General features: G+C 38.2%; 1 protein-coding gene across 2 annotated transcripts in view; it reads left to right on the top strand.

The window, feature by feature from the left end:
• Positions 1–20955, top strand: part of IGBP1 (immunoglobulin binding protein 1) — a 46998-nt gene that overhangs the window by 12934 nt on the left and 13109 nt on the right. For both annotated transcript variants that reach the window (XM_070784428.1, XM_070784429.1), the window contains exon 5: positions 491–603. In XM_070784428.1, the coding sequence (XP_070640529.1) occupies positions 491–603 (113 nt within the window). The remainder of the gene's footprint in view (positions 1–490; positions 604–20955) is intronic.

Genomic DNA, 20955 nt, shown 5'->3' with positions numbered 1-20955 from the left:
TAAATAAATAATGAATTAAATACAGAAAGAAGGAAAAAAGAATCTAAAGAAGAATTGTAGCCCTTAAAATTGTTTCCTTCAGCTGCAATTCTCAAATGGTCATGTTTGCCTATCTAAGTTTTAATTCTGAGATTAAAGATTAACCTTTTCCATGAGGTTGCAGAAGAATCTCCTTCCTCTGTGTATCTTTTAGACCCACCAAGAATAAATACTCCTTCCATTATATCATCATTCTGTGGGGCATTAGCCTCTAAGATTGCTTATTGGGAGATAACTCTGGGCCTTTATCTTCTTGTGAAAGCTCTTGCCTTTAATTGTCCTCCCTGGATGTCTCTTTTCACTGTCCTCACAGAAATTTACACAACTCCTCAGAGGATAGCTGGATAAGAGAGCAAGGAGGAAATAGACACAAGCTTTGCCACTAAAGAGAAGAAACTTTTTAATAGTGCTATTTATGTTTACTTTTCTAAACGCAGTGTGATTCTTACAGAGTATTTGGAGCTGGTTATCCAAGTCTGGCATCTATGACAGTGAATGACTGGTATGAACAGCATCGGAAATTTGGAGCATTACCAGATCAGGGAATAGCCAAGACAACATCAGGTATGAAGGGGTGGGAGGCGAGTAGTAATACTACTACACTACTGGTCCCTAACTCTCTAGCAGTTAAATTCAGACCAAGTATCTTTGCCCTTTAGAGCAAAAGAAATCTGGACAAAGATTCTGAGTAACAAATTCTAGTCAGTATTTTATTTCATTTATTATTAAAGTAAATAGCATGTGATTCTGGGAGGATGGAGGCAGTGAAGCAGCATAGTTTTTTAATTTTTCCATATATCATGGCATAAAAACGGACTGAACAGATAGATAGCAAAGCCAAAAATCCATAGTTAGCAGTTCCGCTTCTGGTAACAGCAGAGTAGGTTGTTATCAGGCCAACCCCTCCTATAGATAACAGTTACAGACTGAGCAGAATATAACAAAACAGCTGTCTGGAGGCCCTGAGAGTGACCAAAAGGAGACACAGACTGTAGGGCAGTCACCAATTAGAAGGCAGTGGTACTTGGACCTTCTTGTGGGTAAGAACTTTAGCTTACTGTGTTCTTTGAGCTCACCTTGGTAATTAGATCATAGTAGGTACTTCCAGGTGTCTTTGGGAGGGAAAGGTTGAGTTGGTAGTCATTAGATGGAAGCAGTATGATATAGCAGAAAAAGCATGGTCAGATCTGGAGTAACCAATGACTCCTACCACTTAATAGGACAATCATAGCCCCTCTGAGCCTATTTTCAATATCTCGTATATTATCTCACTTTATGTTCTTAACAACCCCATGAAGCAAACATTCTTATTCCCATTTTAGAATGAGGAAATGGTATCTGAGAACTGACCCAAAGTAAACATAGCTAGAAAGTGGCCAAGCTAGAACTTTAATACAGGCCCTAAAATTCCCAGTTCTAATGCCGTTTCCACTATAGCACAGAGAAAAGTGGTCATTTGAAAGGGTTTTCTGTGTTTTTATAGCGTTTTATCCATGGGCAGGCTGCAGTTGCTGTAATATGGAGATAAATAAAACTTGGATAGAAACTTGCAGTGTTATAGTTTGAGGAATGAGAGAACAGATTCAGGATGATTATAGCCACTGAAAACTAAGGAGATATCCCAGGAGAGAAACCACTGAGGAGGAGCCCTAATTCTCTATATAAACCCTTCCCAAATCTCTGGCAGACTGATAAACTATGCATGCATAGGATTGATTCCAAGCACCCTCAGTAAGTCTAAAATAACTGAATGGATAATCCAGCTTCACCCAATGCAGAGAAACAGAACTTGGAATTTTCATTCTAGAGAAATTAAATGAAAAATAGCTAAAACAAAAAAATCAGTACTTTTTACAGAATTCGGAATCTCTACAACATATCATTCAGAATGTTTGGGATTCAATTCTAAACTACTATACAGGGAAAAAAAGAAAATGTGACTTATGCTCAAGAAGAAAAGCAGTCAGTGGAGACCAATCCCAAGATGATTCTGATGTCAAAATCAGCAGACAAGGACTTTAAAGCAGCTTATTTCTATGCTCAAGGGCATAGGGGAAAATATGCTTATAATGAATGAAAAGGTAATAAATCTCAAAGAAGTAGAAACTATACACAAAAGATTCCAGAACTGAAAAATATAATATCTGAAATTTAAAAATTAAAACAGACTCATAGATTCAGAGGGGAAAGTGGGTGGTTGCCATGGGAGAGGGAGGTTGCAGAGGTGAAATAGGTGAAGGGGATTAAGAGCTACAAACCTCACACGTGCACACACATAGAGAAGAGATTGCAGAGACTGCCCCTTGCATGATCTTGGGCCATTTTTGCTTATGCCAATCTGTCCAAGCAACTTCTACACAACACCAGTCTGAGCATGACTCTCACTTGGCAGCAAATTTCTATGGTATTCATTACCTACTGGAGGGAAACAAAGATAATATAGGTTTTATCCTACATTATCTTCAATAGTTTTATATTTTACATTTATGTCTATGATCCATTTTAAGTTAATTCTTGTGATAGGTGTAAGGTCTATGTCTTAGCTAAGACTCTGTAAATAATTTTGTCATACAGATGGACTTACCAACTCCATAATCTTATAGTCTAAAGGTCAAACTTACCCTACGGGATAAGAGAGGTGTTTAATTAATATTGATTCTTTTTTTCTCATTGCAGAAAAGGGCATTCTTCCTTGTATAAAATTTGGAAACTAGAGATAGTAAAAAAAAAAATTCACAAATCTACAATCAGATAATTAATCTTAAAAAAAGAAGAGCTACAAACCTCTAGTTATAAAATAAATAAGCCACAGGGATGTAATATACAGAATAAGGAATGTGGTCAATAATATCATAACTTTGTGGGGACAGATGGTTACCAGACTTAAACGGTGATCATTTTATAATATATGCAAATGTCAAACCACTGTAATGCACCTGAAACTAACATATTGTATGTCAACTATATTTCAGTTTTTTTTAATTTGAATAAGCTTAATAGCAAATTCTGGATAGGGAAATGGCAACCCACTCCAGTATTCTTGCCTGGGAAATCCCATGGACAGTAGAGCCTGATGGGCTACTGTCCATTGGGTCGAAAAAGATTCAGATAGGACTAAGCGACTAAACAACAATAGCATATTGGCAATGACAGAAGAAAGGGTTAAATTGAAGATAGATCAATAAAAATTAGCCATTCTGAAAATCAAAAGATTAGAAAAAAATGAAGAGTCTCAATGACCTGTGGAAAAATATAAAAAGGTTTATCATGTGTACATTTGGAATACCAATAAGAGGAGAAAGAGAGAGAAGGGGCCATAAAAAAATTTGTGAAGAAATAATGGCTGAAATTTTCCCCGAATCTGTGAAAAACAAATTTAGAGATTCAGAAATTTCAGTAAGCCCCAAGCAAGTATGTTGAATACAGTGCAAACCACACATAGGCATGTTGTAGTCAGACTGCTGAAACAAAAGTAAAAGAGAAAATTTTGAAAGCGGTCAGAGTACATATTACACATAGTAAAAGAGAAAATTTTGAAAGTGGTCAGAGTACATATTACACATAGAAGAGCAATGATATGGATTGTTGTCACCTTCCCATTTGGAACAGTGGGTCCCAGAGATAGTGAACTACTGCCTCAATTAAACACCTCAATTTAAAAATGAGCAAAAGACCTTAACAGGCACCTCACCAAAGAAGATTATACAGATGGCAAATAAGCATATGAAAAAATGCTCAACATTGTATGTCATTTGTTGTTCAGTTGCTAAGTCATGTCTGACTGTGACCCCATGAACTGCAGCACACCAGGCTTCCCTGTCCTTCACTATCTCCCAGAGTTTGTTCAAACTCACGTCCATTGAGTCGGTGATGCCATCCAACCATCTCATCCTCTTTCACCCACTTCTTCTGCCCTCAATCTTTCCCAGCATCAGAGTCTTTTCCAATGAGTCAGCTCTTCACATCAGATGGCAAGAGTTTTGGAGCTTCAGCTTCAGCATAGTCCTTCCAGTGAATATTCAGGGTTGATTTCTTTTAAGATTGACTGGTATGATCTTGCTGTCCAAAGGACTCTCAAGAGCCTTCTCCAGTACCACAATTCAAAATCATCACTTGGCACTCAGCCTTTTTTTATAGTCCAACTCTCACATCCCTACAAGACTACTGGAAAAACCATAGCTTTGACTATATGGACCTTTGTCAGCTAAGTGATGTCTCTGCTTTTTAATATGCTGTCTAGGTTTGACATAGCTTTTCTTCCAGAAGCAAGCATCTTTTAATTTCATGGCTGCAGTCATCATCCACAGTGATTTTGGAGCCCCCCAAAATAAAGTCTGCCACTGTTCCCATTTTTTTCCCATCTATTTGCCATGAAGTAATGGGACCAGATGCCATGATCTTAGTTTTTTGAATGTTGAGTTTTAAGCCAGCTTTTTCACTCTCCTCTTTCACCCTCATCAACAATTCCTCTTTGCTTTCTGCCATTCGAGTGGTATCATCTGCATATCTGAGGTTGTTGATATTTCTCCTGGCAATCTTGATTCCAGCTTGTGATTCATCCAGCTCTGCATTTTGCATGATGTACTCTGCATATAAGTTAAATAAGGAGGGTGTCAGTATAAAGCCTTGACATACTCCTTTCCCAGTTTGAACCAGTCCATTGTTCCATATCTAGTTCTAACTGTTGCTTCTTGACTTGCATACAGGTTTCTCAGAAGGCAGGTAAAGTGGTCTGATATTCCCATCTCTAGAATTTTCCACAGTTTGTTGTGATCCACACAATCAAAGGCTTTTGCATAGTCAATGAAGCAGAAGTAAGTGGAATTCTCTTCCACCTACTTCTGGAATTCTCTTCCTTTTTCTGTGATCTAACAGATGTTGGCAATTTGACCTCTGGTTCCTCTGCCTTTTCTAAATCCAGCTTGTACATCTAGAAGCTCTTGGTTCACATACTGTTGAAGCCAAGCTTGAAGAATTTTGAGTATTACCTTACAAGCATGTGAAATGAGTGCAATTGTGTGGTAGTTTGAACATTCTTTGGCATTGCCCTTCTTTGGGATTGAAATGAAAACTGACCTTTTCCAGTCCTGTGGCCATTGTTGAGTTTTCCAAATTTACTGACATATTGAGTACAGCACTTTAACAGTATAATCTTTTAGGATTTGAAATAACTCAGCTGGAATTCCATCACCTCCACTAACTTTGTAGTAATGCTTTCAAAGGCTCACTTGACTTCATACTCCAGAGTGTCTGGCTCTAGGTGAGTGACCACACCATTGTGGTGTCTGGATCATTAAGACCTTTTTTGTATAGTTCTTTGTATTCTTGCCACCTCTTCTGAATCTCTTCTGTTTCTGTTAAGTACTTGCCATTTCTGTCCTTTATCATGCTCATCTTTGCATGAAATTCCCCTGGTATCTCTGATTTTCTTTTTTTTTTTTTATCGTCGACTTTTTTGGTTTCATTTCACGTTTGTTTTTTTTTTTAAACTTTACATAATTGTATTAGTTTTGCCAAACATCAAAATGAGTCCGCCACAGGTATACATGTGTTCCCCATCCTGAACCCTCCTCCCTCCTCCCTCCCCATACCATCCCTCTGGGTCGTCCCAGTGCACTAGCCCCAAGCATCCAGTATCGTGCATCAAACCTGGACTGGCAACTCGTTTCTTACATGATATTTTACATGTTTCAATGTCATTCTCCCAAATCTTCCCACTCTCTCCCTCTCCCACAGAGTCCATAAGACTGTTCTATACATCAGTGTCTCTTTTGCTGTCTCGTACACCGGGTTATTGTTACCATCTTTCTAAATTCCATATATATGCGTTAGTATACTGTATTGGTGTTTTTCTTTCTGGCTTACTTCACTCTGTATAATAGGCTCCAGTTTCATCCACCTCATTAGAACTAATTCAAATGTATTCTTTTTAATGGCTGAGTAATACTCCATTGTGTATATGTACCACTGCTTTCTTATCCATTCATCTGCTGATGGACATCTAGGTTGCTTCCATGTCCTGGCTATTATAAACAGTGCTGCAATGAACATTGGGGTACACGTGTCTCTTTCCCTTCTGGTTTCCTCAGTGTGTATGCCCAGCAGTGGGATTGCTGGATCATAAGGCAGTTCTATTTCCAGTTTTTTAAGGAATCTCCACACTGTTCTCCATAGTGGCTGTACTAGTTTGCATTCCCACCAACAGTGTAAGAGAGTTCCCTTTTCTCCACACCCTCTCCAGCATTTATTATTTGTAGTCTTTTGGATCGCAGCCATTCTGACTGGTGTGAAATGGTACCTCATAGTGGTTTTGATTTGCATTTCTCTGATAATGAGTGATGTTGAGCATCTTTTCATGTGTTTGTTAGCCATCTGTATGTCTTCTTTGGAGAAATGTCTATTTAGTTCTTTGGCCTATTTTTTGATTGGGTCGTTTATTTTTCTGGAGTTGAGCTGTAGGAGTTGCTTGTATATTTTTGAGATTAGTTGTTTGTCAGTTGCTTCATTTGCTATTATTTTCTCCCATTCTGAAGGCTGTCTTTTCACCTTGCTAATAGTTTCCTTTGATGTGCAGAAGCTTTTAAGGTTAATTAGGTCCCATTTGTTTATTTTTGCTTTTATTTCCAATATTCTGGGAGGTGGGTCATAGAGGATCCTGCTGTGATGTATGTCAGAGAGTGTTTTGCCTATGTTCTCCTCTAGGAGTTGATTTTCTTGAAGAGATCTCTAGTCTTTCCCATTCTAGTATTTTCTTCTATTTCTTTGCACTGTTCACTTAAGAAGGCTTTCCTCTGTCTCCTTGCTATTCTTTGGAACTCTGCATTCAGTTGGGTCTGTCTTTCCCTTTCTCCTTTGCCTTTTGCTTCTTTCCTCAGCTATTTGTAAGACCTTCTCAGGCAACCAGTTTGCCTTCTTGCATTTCTTTTTCTTTGGGATGATTTTGGTCACCGCCTCCTGTGCAATGTTACAAACCTCCGTCCATGGTTCTTCAGACACTCTTGTCTATCAGATCTAATCCCTTGAATCTATTTGTCACTTCCACTGTATAATCATAAGGAATTTGATTTAGGTCATACCTGAATGGCCTAGTGGTTTTCCCTACTTTCTTCAATTTAAGTCTGAATTTTGGAATAAGGAGCTCATGATCTGAGCCACAGTCGGTTCCAGGTCTTGTTTTTGCTCACTGTGTTAGAGCATCTCCCCATATCCAAGGACAAAGAAGTCACAAGGAGATAGTAGGAGGGGCACAATCATGTTAAAATCATATGTCATTAGGGTATTGCACATTAAAGCAACAATAATCCCACTGCAGCCCTAAGAGAATGGCCAAAATCCAGAACACTGACAACACCAAATGCTAGCATGGATAATGGAGCAACAGGAATTGTCCTTCATTGCTGGTGAGAATGTAAAGTGGTATAGACACTTTGGAAGACAGTTTGTCAGAAACATTCTCCTATCCTGCAATCCAGCAATCATGCTCCTTTTTACCCAGATGGGTTGAAAAGTTATTAATAGGTCCACACAAAAGTTTCACACAAGTGTTTATAGCAGCTTTATTTATAAGTGCCAAAAATTGGAAGTAGCCAAGATGCCTTCAGTAGGCAAATGGATAGGCTGTGGTATATACAGACAATGGAATAATACTCATTGCTAAAAAGAAATGAACTTTCAAGATCTAAAAAGACATGGAGGAATCTTAAATGCATATTACTAAGTGAAAGAAGCTAATGTGAAAAGTCTACATACTGTGTGATTCCAATTATATGACATTCTAAAAAAGGCAAAACTTATGGAGACAGTAAAAGGATCAGTGGTTGACAGGGATTAAAAGAAAGGAGGGATGAATAGGCAGAACAAAGGATTTTTAAGGCAGAGAAACTATTCAGAATGATACCGTAATGGTGAATACATGCCATTATACATTTCCCCAAAACCATAGATTGTACAACACGAAGAGTGAACCCTAATGTATACCATGGACTTTGCATAATAATGCTGCATCATTGTGGGTTCACTGATTATAACAAATGTACCACTGTGATGCTTGATAGTCTGGAGAGTCTGTGCCTCTGTGGGACAGGGTATATAGAAACACTGTGTACTTTGCATTCAATTTTACTGTGTAATTAAACTGCTTTATTCTTTTTCTTAATATATATATTTTATTGAAATAGTTAATTTACATTGTTTTTCAGGTACACAGCAAGGTGATTTAGTTATACATACACACATACATTATTTTTGAAATTATTTTCCATCATGTGAAAAGTGAAAGTTAGTAACTTTGTGTCCAACTCTTTGTGACCCCATGGACTGTAACTCACCAGACTCTGTCCATGGCAAGAGTATTAGAGTGGGTTGCCGTTTCCTTCTCCAGGGGATCTTCCTGACCCAGGGATTGAACTTGGGTCTTCTGCATTCCAGGCAGATTCTTTACCATTGGAGCCACCAGGAACCATATTGACTATAGTTCCCTGTGCTATGCAGTAAACCTTTGTTGCGTGTTTCATATCTATTTTTTAAATAGAAATCGAGCATTCTATTCATGGTAAGTCAAACAAGTGGAATCAAAATGTCATAATTTTTTTTTAGTTAGGCAAAAATTCATAAGTTTTGTAAAATATATATATTTTATATATGTATACTATATATATTTATATATGTATACAAAAGCTTTTCTACTATACTTGATAAAGGCTTGAGAAAGAACATCAAAAAAAAAGAGATGGAGAAATTGGAAAACATAAACTAAATGAAATGGGAGCACTGAATATGAAATAGAAAAAGTGAAACTAGATAAAAGTAAAAGATCATCATATAGTTCAGTTGTTTTTAAGCATGACTGCTCATTAGAAACATATCTGGAGCTCTGGAGAAAAAAAGCAATACCTGGGCATTTGTATTTTTCAAAAAATTTCAAGATAATTCTGATATGCATCTGGATGGCTTTTAAAAAGTGATTACAGGTTTTTCCATTAAATCGTAGTTTTGGTGATACAGAGTTCTACTTTTCTGTTGACCAATCATGTTACAGTGGTATTAAGTGAGTAATAGTTACATAATCACAATAGTAAAAGATATTTATCAGTTTTCACATCAATAGCCAGACAAAAAAATAAAAGATAATTACAATTGCATGCCATAATGGGAATATGATTAACTTAACTATATAAAATAATTACATAGAATGTGAGGGGGTCAAGCCAAGGGACGTGGTAAGTGGAAGTACGTACATGCACATATTTTCGTCCACCCACCCAGTCTATGTCTTTTGGTTGGTGCATTTAATCCCTTTTCATTTAAAGGTAATTATTGATATGTATGATCCTATTACCACTTTCTTAATTGTTTTGGGTTTATTTTCTGTAGGTCTTTTCCTTCTCTTGTGTTTCCTGTCTAGAGAAGTTCCTTTAGCGTTTGTTGTCAAGCTGGTTTGGTGGTGCTGAATTATCTTTAACTTTTGCTTATCTGGAAATCTTTTGATTTCTCCATCAAATCTGAAGGAGAGTCTTGCTGGGTAGAGTATTCTTGGTTGTAGGTTCTTCCCTTTCATCACTTTAAATATATTGTGCCATTCCCTTATGACTTGTAGAATTTCTATTGAGAAATCAGCTGATAGCCTGATGGGAGTTCCCTTCTATGTTATTTGTCATTTTTCCCTTATTGCTTTTAATATTTTATCTTTGTCTTTAATTTTTGTCAGTTTTATTACTATGTGTCTTGGTGTGTTCCTCCTTGGGTTTATCCTGCCTGGGACACACTGCTTCCTGGACTTGGTTGACTATTCCCTTTCTCATGTTATGGAAGTTTTCAGCCATTATTTCTTCTCAGGTCCTTTCTCTCTCTCTTCTCTTTCTGGGACCCCTATAACGTGAATGTTGATATGTTTAATGTCCCAGAGATCTGTTAGGCTGTCTTCATTTTTTTTTCATTCTTTTTTCTATATTCTGTTCTACGGCAGTGATTTCCACCATTCTGTCCTCCAGGCCGTTTATCCATTCTTCTGCCTTAGTTATTCTGCTATTGATTCCTTCTAGTGTATTGTTCATCTCCATTTGTTTGTTCTTTAGTTTTTGTAGGTCTTTGGTAAACATTTCTTGCATCTTCATTGTTTTCCTGAGATCCTGGATCCTCTTCACTATCGTTTTGATTTCTTTTTCTGCAAGATTGCCTATCTTCACTTCATTTAGTTTTTTTTTCTGGGGTTTTATCTTGTCCCTTCATCTGGGCCATAATTTTCTGCTCTTTCATCATGATTAACCTTCTGTAATGTGGTTTTTGTTTTAGCTGCTGTGAGACTGCTTCTTCTGTTAGCTCTCTGGTGGATGAGGCTAAGAGGCTTATGTAAGCTTCCTGATGGGAAGGACTGGCAATGGGAAAAACTGGGTTTTGCTCTGGTGGGCAGGGCCTTGCTTAGTAAAGCTTTAATCCAATTATCTGCTGATGGGTGAGGTTGCACTCTCTCCCTGGTAGTTGTTTGGCCTGAGGTGACCCAGCCCTGGGGTCTGTGGGCTCTATGGTAGGATTAATGGTGACCTCCTCTAAGAGGGTGTACACCAAGCAGGACTTTCCCAGCCTGCTGCTGCCATTGCCCTGTCCCTGTGGTGATCCCCTGCCGAACCATGCCTCCACAGGAGGCCCTTCAACACTAGCAGGTAGTTTTGGTTCAGTCTCTTATGGGGTCTGAAGGAGAAGGCAATGGCACCCCACTCCAGTACTCTTGCCTGGAGAATCCCATGGATGGAGGAGCCTGGTGTTGCTGCAGTCCATGGGGTCGCTAAGAGTCGGACACGACTGAGCGACTTCACTTTCACTTTTCACTTTCATGCATTGGAGAAGGAAATGGCAACCCACTCCAGTGTTCTTGCCTGGAGAATCCCAGGGACGGGGGAGCCTGGTGGGCTGCAGTCTATGGGGTCGTGCAGAGTCGGACACGACTGAAGCGACTTAGCAGCAGTAGCAGCTTATGGGGTCACTGCTCCTTTCCCTTAGATCTTGGAGCAGACAAAATTTCGTTTGTACCCTCAAAGACTGGAGTCTCTGTTTCCCCAGTCCTGTGGAAGTCCTGTAATCAAATCCCACTGGTCTTCAAGGCCAGATTCCCTGGAGATTCCCAGTGCCTTTGTTAGATCCCCAGGCTGGGAAGCCTGACGTGGGGTTTAGAACCATCACAACAGTGGGAGAACTTTGGTATTATTCTTCTGCAGTTTGTGGGTCACCTACTCAGCAGGTATGGGATTTGCTTTTATCATGATTGTGCCCCTCCTACTGTCTCACTGTGGCTTCTCCTTCGTCTTTGGATGTGGGGTATCTTGTTTTGCTGGATTCCAGTGTCTGCCTGTCAGTGGTTGTTTAGCAGGTAGTTGCGATTTCGGTGCTCTCATAGGAGATGAATGCATGTCCTTCTATTGCTATCTTGAAACAGAAGCCCCTTAAACTGCTTTAAATTCCCTGGCAGTCCAGTGGTTAGGGCTCTGTGCTTCCACTGCAGGGGGCACAGTTTTGCTCCCTGGTTGGGAAACTAAGATCCCACTAGCTGCACAGCATGACCAAGAAAACAAATAAAATTGCTCTAAAAATAAGGTCTATTTAAAAGAAAATTAATGCAAAGAGACAGATATAAAGTCAATGGAGAAATTCAAAGGGAAGAAGGCAAGAAAGAATGAACAAAACAGCAAAAAATATAGGAAATGAACAGAAAACCAATAGAATGGTAGATTCTAATCCAGCTGATCAGTAATTATATTAAATATCAATGGAATAAACCTTCAAATTAGAAATCAGATTATCAGACTCACCTGTATACTGTCTACAAGAGATACATTTTTTTTTAATTGAAGTATAGGTGATATTATATTATTTTCAGGTGTACAGTATTCATTATTTTTGTAAATTATGCTCCATTACAAGTTTTTACAAGATAATGAATTTTGTTCCCTATGCTATACAGTGTATCCTTATTGGTTATTTATATTATACATAGTAGTTGGTATCTGTTAATCCCATAACCCTAATTTGTCCCTCCCCACTCCCTCTGCCCTCGTCCCTCTGTTTTATATATCCATGAGTCTGTTTCTGTTTTACGTATCCATTCATTTGCATTACTGTTTAGAGTCCACATATGAGCGATGCACATTGTTTGTCATTCTCTGTCTTATTTTACTAAGCATAATACCCCCAGGTCCATCCATGTTGCTGCGAATTGCAGAATTTCATTCTTTTTTATGGCTGGGTCCATTGTGTATGTGTATATATATATACCACATCTTTATCCATTCATCTGTTGATGGGTACTTGAGTTGCTTCTATATAATTGGCTATTGAAAATTGTGCTGCTATGAACATTGGGTTGCATGTATCTTTTTGAATTAATGTTTTCATTTTTTCTAGATATATACCTAGGAGTGGTATTGCTAGATCATATGGTAGTTCTATTTTTAGTTTTTTAGGAACCTCCATGCTGTTTTACACAATGGCTGTATCATTTACATGCCTATCAGCAGTATATGAGGGTTCCCTTTTCTCAACATTGTCTCCAACATTTGTTATTTGTAGACTTTTTTATGATAGCCATTCTCACTGGTGGGAGATGATATCTCATTGTGGTTTTTATTTGCATTTTTCTAATAATTAGTGATGTTGAGCATCTTCTTATGTGCCTGTTAGCTGTCTGTATGTCTTCTTTGGAAAACTCAGGTCTCTGCCCATTTTTCCATTGGGTTGTTTATTTTTGATGAAGAATTATATGAGCTTTTTATATATTTTGGATAATAACGCCTTATAGGTCACCTCATTTATAAATATTTTCTCCCATTCTGTAGGTTGTTTTGTCAATATTTCCCTTTGCCTTGCAAAAGCTTTTAAGTTTATAATTACATTCCATTTGTTTAGTTTTGCTTTTATTTCTTTTTACTTAGGACACAGATCAAAAAAAATATTGCCATGATTTTTATGCGAGAGTGTTCTGCCTATATTCTCTTCTAGGAGGTTTATGGTTTCAGGTCTTAAATTTGCATCTCTAATCTATTTTGAGTTCATTTTTGTATATGGTGTGAGGGAATGTTCTAATCTCGTTGTTTTACATGTAGCTGTCCAATTTTCCAAGCACCACTTATTGAAGAGACTGTCTTTTCTTCATTGTGCATTCTTGCCTTTTTTGTCATAGATTATTTGAACATAGGTGAATGGGTCTATTTCTCTGCTCTCTATTCTGTTTCATCAGTCTATTTGCCAGTTTTTGTGTTAGTACCATCCTGTTTTGATTACTGTAGCTTTGTAGTGTAGACCGAAGTCTGGGAGGGTTATACTTCTGGCTTTGTTCTTCATTCTCAAGATTTCTTTGGCAATTCAGGGTCTTTTGTGGTTCCATATGAATTTAAAGGTTGTTTATTCTAATCCTGTGAAAAATATCATGGGTATTTTGATGTGTGTGCTCACTCAGGCAGTTGTGTCGGACACTTTATGACCCTATGGACTTTAGCCTGCCAGGCTCCTCTGTTCATGGGATTTTCCTGGCAAGAATACTGGTGTGGGTTGCCATTTCCTCCTCCAGAGGATCTTCCTGGAGCAGGGGTGGAAGCCACATCTCCTGCATTGCAGACAGATTCTTTACCACTGAGCCATTCTGAGGAAGCCCTGGGTACTTAGATAGGGATTTCATTAAACCTGTAGATTGTTTTAAATAGTATGGCCATTTTGACAATATTAATTCATCCAATCCACAAGCATAGGATATCTTTCCATTTCTTTGTATCATCTTTAGTTTCCCTCATAAATGTTTTGTAGTTTCCAGAGTATAGTATGTTTCCCTCTTCTTGGTTAAGTTTGTGTGCTGTGCTTAGTCACTCAGTCATATCTGACTCTTTGCAACCCATGGACTATAGCCCGCCAGGCTTCTGTACCCATGGGATTCTCCAGGCAAGAATACTGGAGTGGGTTGCATGCCCTCCTCCAGGGGACCTTCCCAACCCAGGGATCAAACCCAGGTCTCCTGCTTTGCAGGCAAACTCTTTATCATCTGAGCCACCAGGGAAGCCCAAGAATACTGGAGTGGGTAGCTTATCCCTTTTAAGTTAAGTTTACTCCTTGGTATTTTATTCATCTTGATGCAATTTTAAACAGGATATTTTTTTTGCTTTTGCTTTATGATATTTTATTATTAGTGTATAGAAACAAAAAAGATTTCTGTGTATTGACCTTGTATCTGACAACCTTGCTGAATTCCTTTATTAGTTCTGATAGTTGTATTAGTTCTAATGGGTGAAGACTTTAGGGTTTTCTAGATATGACATGTCATCTGCAAATGGTGACAATTTTACCTCTTCCCTTCCAACTTGGATACTTTTTAAAAAATTTTTCTTGTCTGATTGCTGTGACTAGGACTTCCAATACTATGTTGAACAGAAGTGGCAAGAATGGGCATACTTGTCCTGATCCAGAATTTAGTGGGAAGGCTTCCACCTTTTCACCACTGAGTATGACATTGGTTGTGAGTTTGTCTTAAATGGACTTTATTATGTTGAGATATGTTTCCTTGATACCCACTTTCAGAGTTTTTATTATTATTGTTGAATTTTGTCAAATGGCTTTTCTGCATCTATTGAGATGATCATGTGATTTTTAGCCTTTTGTTAATATGGTATATCATATTAATTTGCATATACTGAAGTATCCTTGTGACCGTGGAATAAATTCAACTTGACCATGGTGTATGATCCTTTTTATATATATTTTAGATTTGATTTGGTAATATTTTGTTGAGGATTTTTGCATCTATATTCATCAAAGATACTGGCCTGTGGCCTTTTTCTGTAGTGTCTTTGGTTTTGGTATCAGGGTATTGGTAGAATGAATATTGGTAGAATAGAATCGTAGAATGATTTGAGAGTGTTCCTTCCTCTTCAATTTTTTGAAAAGTTTGAGGACAGGTATTAGTTCTACCTTATGTTCAGTAGAATTCCCCTATGAAGTCATCTGGTCCTGAACTTTTGCTTGCTGGGAGTTTTTAAATTACAGATTCAACTTTACATCTCATGATTGGTCTGTTCAGATTGCCTGTTTCTTCTTGTTTCAGTTTTGGCAGGTGTAGAGTTTCTAGAAATTTGTTCATTTCTTGTCAGTTGTCCAGTTTGTTGGCATTTAACTGTTCACAGTATCCTCTTAAGACTTTTGGTATATATGTGGTTTTGGTTTTCATTTCTCCTCTTTTCTTATTTTGTTTATTTGGGTCCTTTCTCTTTTCTTAATGAGCCTGGCTAAAGTTTTATCAATTTTGTCTTTTTAGAAAACTAGCTCTTGGTTTCTTTGATCTTTTCTGCTCTTTTGGTCTCTGTTTTATATATTTTCTTTCTGATCTTTATCATTTCCTTTCTTCTGCTGACTTTGGGCTTTGTTATTCTTTTTCTAATTCTTTCAGGTCATAGGTTAGGTTGTTTGAGATTTTTCTTGTTCTTGAGGAAGACCTGTATAGCTTTAAACACCCCTCTTGGAACTGCTTTTGCTATATCCCATAGATTTTGAAAAGTTGTGTTTCCATTTTCATTTGCCTCAAGGTATTTTATGATTTCCACTTTGATTTCATCGTTGACCCATTTATTTTTTTAGTAGTATGTTGTTTAGTCTCCACGTATTTGTTCTCTTCCCATTTTTCTTTCTGTGATTGATTCTAGTTTCATACTGTAGTGGTGAAAGAAATGGTTGATTTAATTTCTGTCCTCTTAAATTAAAAAAAATATTTATTTGGCTGCATCGGATCTTAGTTGCAACATGTGGGATCTTTCATTGCAGCGCACAGGATCTTTCATTGCGGCACGAAGTCTCTTCTTTGTGGCTCATGGACCCTTTGCTGTGGTGCATGGACTTCTCTCTAGTTGTGGCACACAGGCCCCGCAGTGTGTGGGCTCAGTAGTTGTGGCATGCAGCAGGCTCAGGAATTGCAGCATGTAGGCTTAGTTGCCCTGTAGCATGTGGGACCTTAGTTCCCTGACCAGGAGTCAAACCTGCACCCCCTGCATTGGAAGGTGGATTCTTAACTGCTGGACCACCAGGGAAGTCCCCTGTCCTCTTAAATTTGTTGAAGCTTGTTTTGTGACCTCTCCTTGTATGTGATTTCTCCTGGAGGACATTCCATGTGTACTTGAATGTGTATTCTACTGATTTTGGATATAATGTCCTATAGATATCTATTAAGTTTAACTGGTATATTGTGTCATTTAAAACTACCATTTCCCTATTGATTTTGTCTGGATGCTCTGTCCATTTGATGTGAGTGGGTTGTGAAAGTCTCTTACTATTACTGTATTATTGTTATTTTCTTCCTTTATGTCTGTTAGTATTTGCTTCATTTATATAGGTGCTCCTGTATTGGGTGTATATATGTTAATGAGTGTAATAGCCTCTTTTATTAATCCCTTTAGCATTTTATAATGCTGCTCTTTCTCTTTTGGTATAGCTTTATTTTAAAGTCTATTTTGTCTGAAATGAGTCTTACTTCCCTCTCTTATCATTTCCATTCACGTGAAGTATCTATTTCCATCCCCTCACTTTCTGTCTGTGTACTCACTAGCCCTGAAGTGAGTCTCTCACATGGAGCATATTGAAATGTCTTGTTTTTTTATCCAGTCAGCCTATGTCTTTTGGTAGGAGCATTTAGTCCTATGATTATGGTATGTACCTCATTGCCATTTTATTACTTATTTTCCAGGTTTTTTTTTTTTTTTTTTTTTTGGTAGTTCTTCTCTACTCATTTCTTCTCTTTGTTTCTACTGTTGTGGTTTGACTTTCTTTTGTACTATGCTTGGGTTCCTTCTTTTTGTTTTTTGTGTTATCTGTTTTAGATTTTTTATTTGTGATTACTATATGTTAGTTAACATGTAATTATATCTACATGTTTTAAACTGGTAGTCATTTAGATCTACATTTCTACTCTCCTCCCTCACCTTTTGTGTTTTTGATGTCATGTTTTTCATCTTCATACGTATCTGTTTATTGTAGTTATAGTTGCTTTTACAATTTTTTTGTTTTTTAATCTACACACTGGCTCATTTAACTAATCTTTGATTGTTACTATATATTGTCTTTCCTAGTGGGGTTTTCTCTTTCCTATAGATTCTTCTTTTCCATTTAGAGAGATCTTTCACTGTTTCTTTTAGGGTAGGTTTAATATTGATGAATTCTTTAAGTTTTTACTTGTCTAAGAAGTTCTTTCTCCTTCTAAATGGAATAATTATAAGTGGAATAATCTTGCTGGGTAGGGTGTCCTAGGTTGCAGGTTTTTCCCTTTCAAGGCTTTGAATATATAATGCCATTCCCTTCTGGTTTGCAAAGTTTCTGTGGATAAATCGGTTGATAGCCTTTTGGGGATTCCCTTGTATGTGACTCTATTATTCTCTTGCTGCTGCCTTTAAAATTCTTGCTTTATCTTTAACTTTTGCTATTTTAATTGTGATATGTCTTGGTGTGGGTCTGTATGGTTTCATTTGCGGGGGGACCTTCTGTGCTTCCTGTACCTGAATATGTTTCCTTTTTCAGGTTGGGGACATTTTCAGCCATACTTTTCTTCAAGTACATTTTTGATCCCCTTCTCTCTCCTTTCTTGAATTCCTATAACGTGAATATTGGTGAGCTTAGTGTTATCCCAAAGATCTTGTAGATTCCTTACATTTCTTTTTTTTTGTTTGTGTTTCTGCTCTTCTAATTGGGTGATTTCCATTATTCTATCTTCCAGATCATTTGTGTTTTCTTGTGTTATCACTTAGTCTGATATTCATTCCTTGTAGTGTTTTTATTTCAGATATGAAATTATCTGTTTTTGATTGAATCTTTTAAATATAATCTGTGATCATTAATATAGGATCATTCCTTGTTAAAATGATCAGTGTTTAGATCAGTTATTTTCCCTATTTCAGTTAATATTTTTTATTGCCAATGTTTCAAATTCTTTTTCTAGTAAATTGTTTCTGTTTCATTATTTATTTGGGGATTTACTCTTCCTCTTTCAATTGAGAGCAATTACTCTGCCTTTTCATTTTACCTAACTTTCTATGCCTCTGAATTTAGGTGAAACAGGTACTTCTTGAAAGGGTGTTCCTATGTGGGAGCATCCCTTTTCAGACTGTGTATGCCCATTGCATTTCATGGGAGAGATGGATTTGATGTGGACACCAGTCATGTCTTTCCTCAGGATGTGCTCATAGCTATCACCTTGATAGAGGGTATGGCTGGAGATGGAGGTGCTAGCACAGGGTGGGAAGTGGAACTTCCTCTCGGCTCAGTGTCTGTCACCACCCTGTCAGTACTGAGTCTGATCCCACGTTGCGGGAGCGGAAGTCCTGAGGGATGAGCTTGAGCTGGCTCCATTCCCATTAAGTATGTGTTTTCCCTGCTCCCCATACTTGGGACCGTTGCCATAAAGGATGAGAATGCCAAGCCAAGTAGGGCTTGTGTGCCTACAGAGATCCAATGCTCTGCCTTTGTAGAGGTCTGCAGCTTTCCTAAGATGCAGTCAATGGTTGTGTCTTTTCCCCAATTGTGGCTACCCTAGGGCTAGTGCCACACTGTGACATGGAGTGGGCATGGCCAGAGCATTCTCTCAGCTTGGAGTGGGGCACCCATGCGGCAAAGTGGTTGTGGGCAACCCAGCAGCTGTGTTGCCATCATAAGCCTAGGCTGCTTCTGAGATGCCTCTTGAGTAAATTCTGCCACTGCTGCCCAGCCTGGGGCTCTGCCCCAGGACCAGATAACCTCTCCATCTCAAAGTCAAGTCTTTTCCCAGATCCTGGCCACCCTAGTTCCAGTACCACACTTGTGGCATGATGTGAACAGGGCTGGAGCATTCTTTCAGCTCTGGCTGGAGAGCATAGCATGGCTGTGCATAGCATGTTGCAGGGAAGCAGTAGCCTAAGCCACACTTTTCTCTGTCCTGCCTGGGGGAAGTCCACCTGTGCTCTACTCATGAGTGGAGTCCAGGCTTCCTTATGGACTTCCGTGTACCTTTACTTACAACCTTGATTGTACAGGAGTCTTTCTGCCAATTTCCAGTTTTTAGTGAGAATTGTTCCACGTGTAGATTTATTTTTGATGTGTTCATGGGGAAAGGTGAGCTCCACATCTTTCTCCACCCTCTTGATCTCCTATCAAGAGATACATTTTAAATATAAAGGTACAGTTTGGTCAAACATAAAACAATTAAAAAAATAATACCACACTAACAACAGACATAAGAAAGTTGCAATAGCTATAGTAATGTCAGATAAAGTAGACTTCAAGACAAAAGGTGTTACTGGACTCTCAAAAGCACGTTTAGTGCTAATAAAAGGGTCAATTTATCTGGAAGACATAGGAATCCTAAATGTGTTTGTGTCTAATAACAACCTTCAAATTACACGAAGGAAAAATTGACAGAATTAAATGGAGAAATAGACAAATCTACAACCATAGTTGGAGATTTTCATACTTTTCTTTCAGTAACTGAAAAAGTTTCTGGACAGAAAATCAGTAAGGACATAGAAGATCTGGACAGCACTGGCAGCCACCTTAGCCTCTTTGACATTTACAGAAAAATATATCCAATAACTGCAAGATAACACTTTATTTCAAGTGCACATGGTATGTTCACCAACTTACATCATGTTCTAGGCCACCGAATAAGTGTCCATAAATTTCAAAGATAGAAATCACACTGTGTTCTCTGACTACAATCTAATTTAATTAGCAGTCAATAACAGCATACCTGGGGCTTCCCTGGAGTGGTAAAGAATCTACCTGCCAATGCAGGAGATGCAGGTTCAATCCCTGAGTCGGGAAGATCCCCTGGAGAAAAAAATGGCAACCCACTCCAGTATTCTTGCCTGGAAAATCCCATGGACAGAGGAGCCTGGCAGGCTATGGTCTGTGGTGTTGTGGGAGAGTCAGACACAACTTAGCGACTAAACCAGGCTTCCCAGGTAGCTAGCTCAGTGATAAAGAATTTACCTGCCAAGCAGGAGGCATGGGTTCAATCCAAGGGTCAGAAAGATCCCCTGGAAAAAGAAATGGCAACCCACCCCAGTATTCTTGCCTGGGAAATCCCATGGGCAGAGGAGCCTGGTGGGCTACAGTCCATGGGATCACAAGAGTCAGACACAACTTAGTGACTAAATAACAACAACATACCTAGGAAGTCCCTAAATTTTTTAAAGTTAAACAACTACTTCTAAATAACCCACATCAAAGAAGAAATCACAAAGAAAATTAGGAAGTATTTTTAACTGAATAATAGTGAAATACATCAAAACTTGTGAGATACAACTGAAGCAGTGCTGAGAGGGAAGTGTATAGCTTTCAGTAGTTATGTTAGAAAAAAGAAAGGTAAAATCAGTCTCTAAGATACTACCTTAAGAAGTTGGAGAAAACAAGAACAAAATAAGCCTAAAGTATATAAAAGAAAGGAAACAATAAAGACAGCCTGGGAGGCAGGGTTGGTGGTAGTAGTGTTGCACAAAAGTTGAACATATATATACTCCCATGACAGTTTCACTCCCAAGTATATACCTAAGAGGGATGAGAGCCTTCTGTCTTCAAAAGGTTTGTACAAGAATGCTCATACCAGAATTATTTGCAATACCCCAGAGTGAACACTACTCTAAATGCCCATACATAATAGAATGGATAAATAAATTTTGGCGTATCTGCACAGTGAAATACTGTTAGCAATAAGGTTAAACAGACTATAGTTCTTCAGTTATAAGTAATAACAAATATTAATTTGTTAAATTTTACAAATACAATTTGAGGGGAAAAAAACACAGAAGAGCATAGAGTTCAGACACAGGTGAAACTTGTGTATGCTGGTTAAAAGCCAGTATGATGTTCACCCTTAGTCAGAGATTATGAGTGAAATTGGACCTGAGGGCGATTTCTGAGGAGTTAGTAATG

This window comes from Bos indicus, chromosome X, assembly GCF_029378745.1.
Source record: "Bos indicus isolate NIAB-ARS_2022 breed Sahiwal x Tharparkar chromosome X, NIAB-ARS_B.indTharparkar_mat_pri_1.0, whole genome shotgun sequence".
Taxonomy (NCBI): domain Eukaryota; kingdom Metazoa; phylum Chordata; class Mammalia; order Artiodactyla; family Bovidae; genus Bos; species Bos indicus.
The sequence above is the reverse complement of the archived record's forward strand: the minus strand, read 5'-3'. Positions and strand labels throughout refer to the sequence as shown.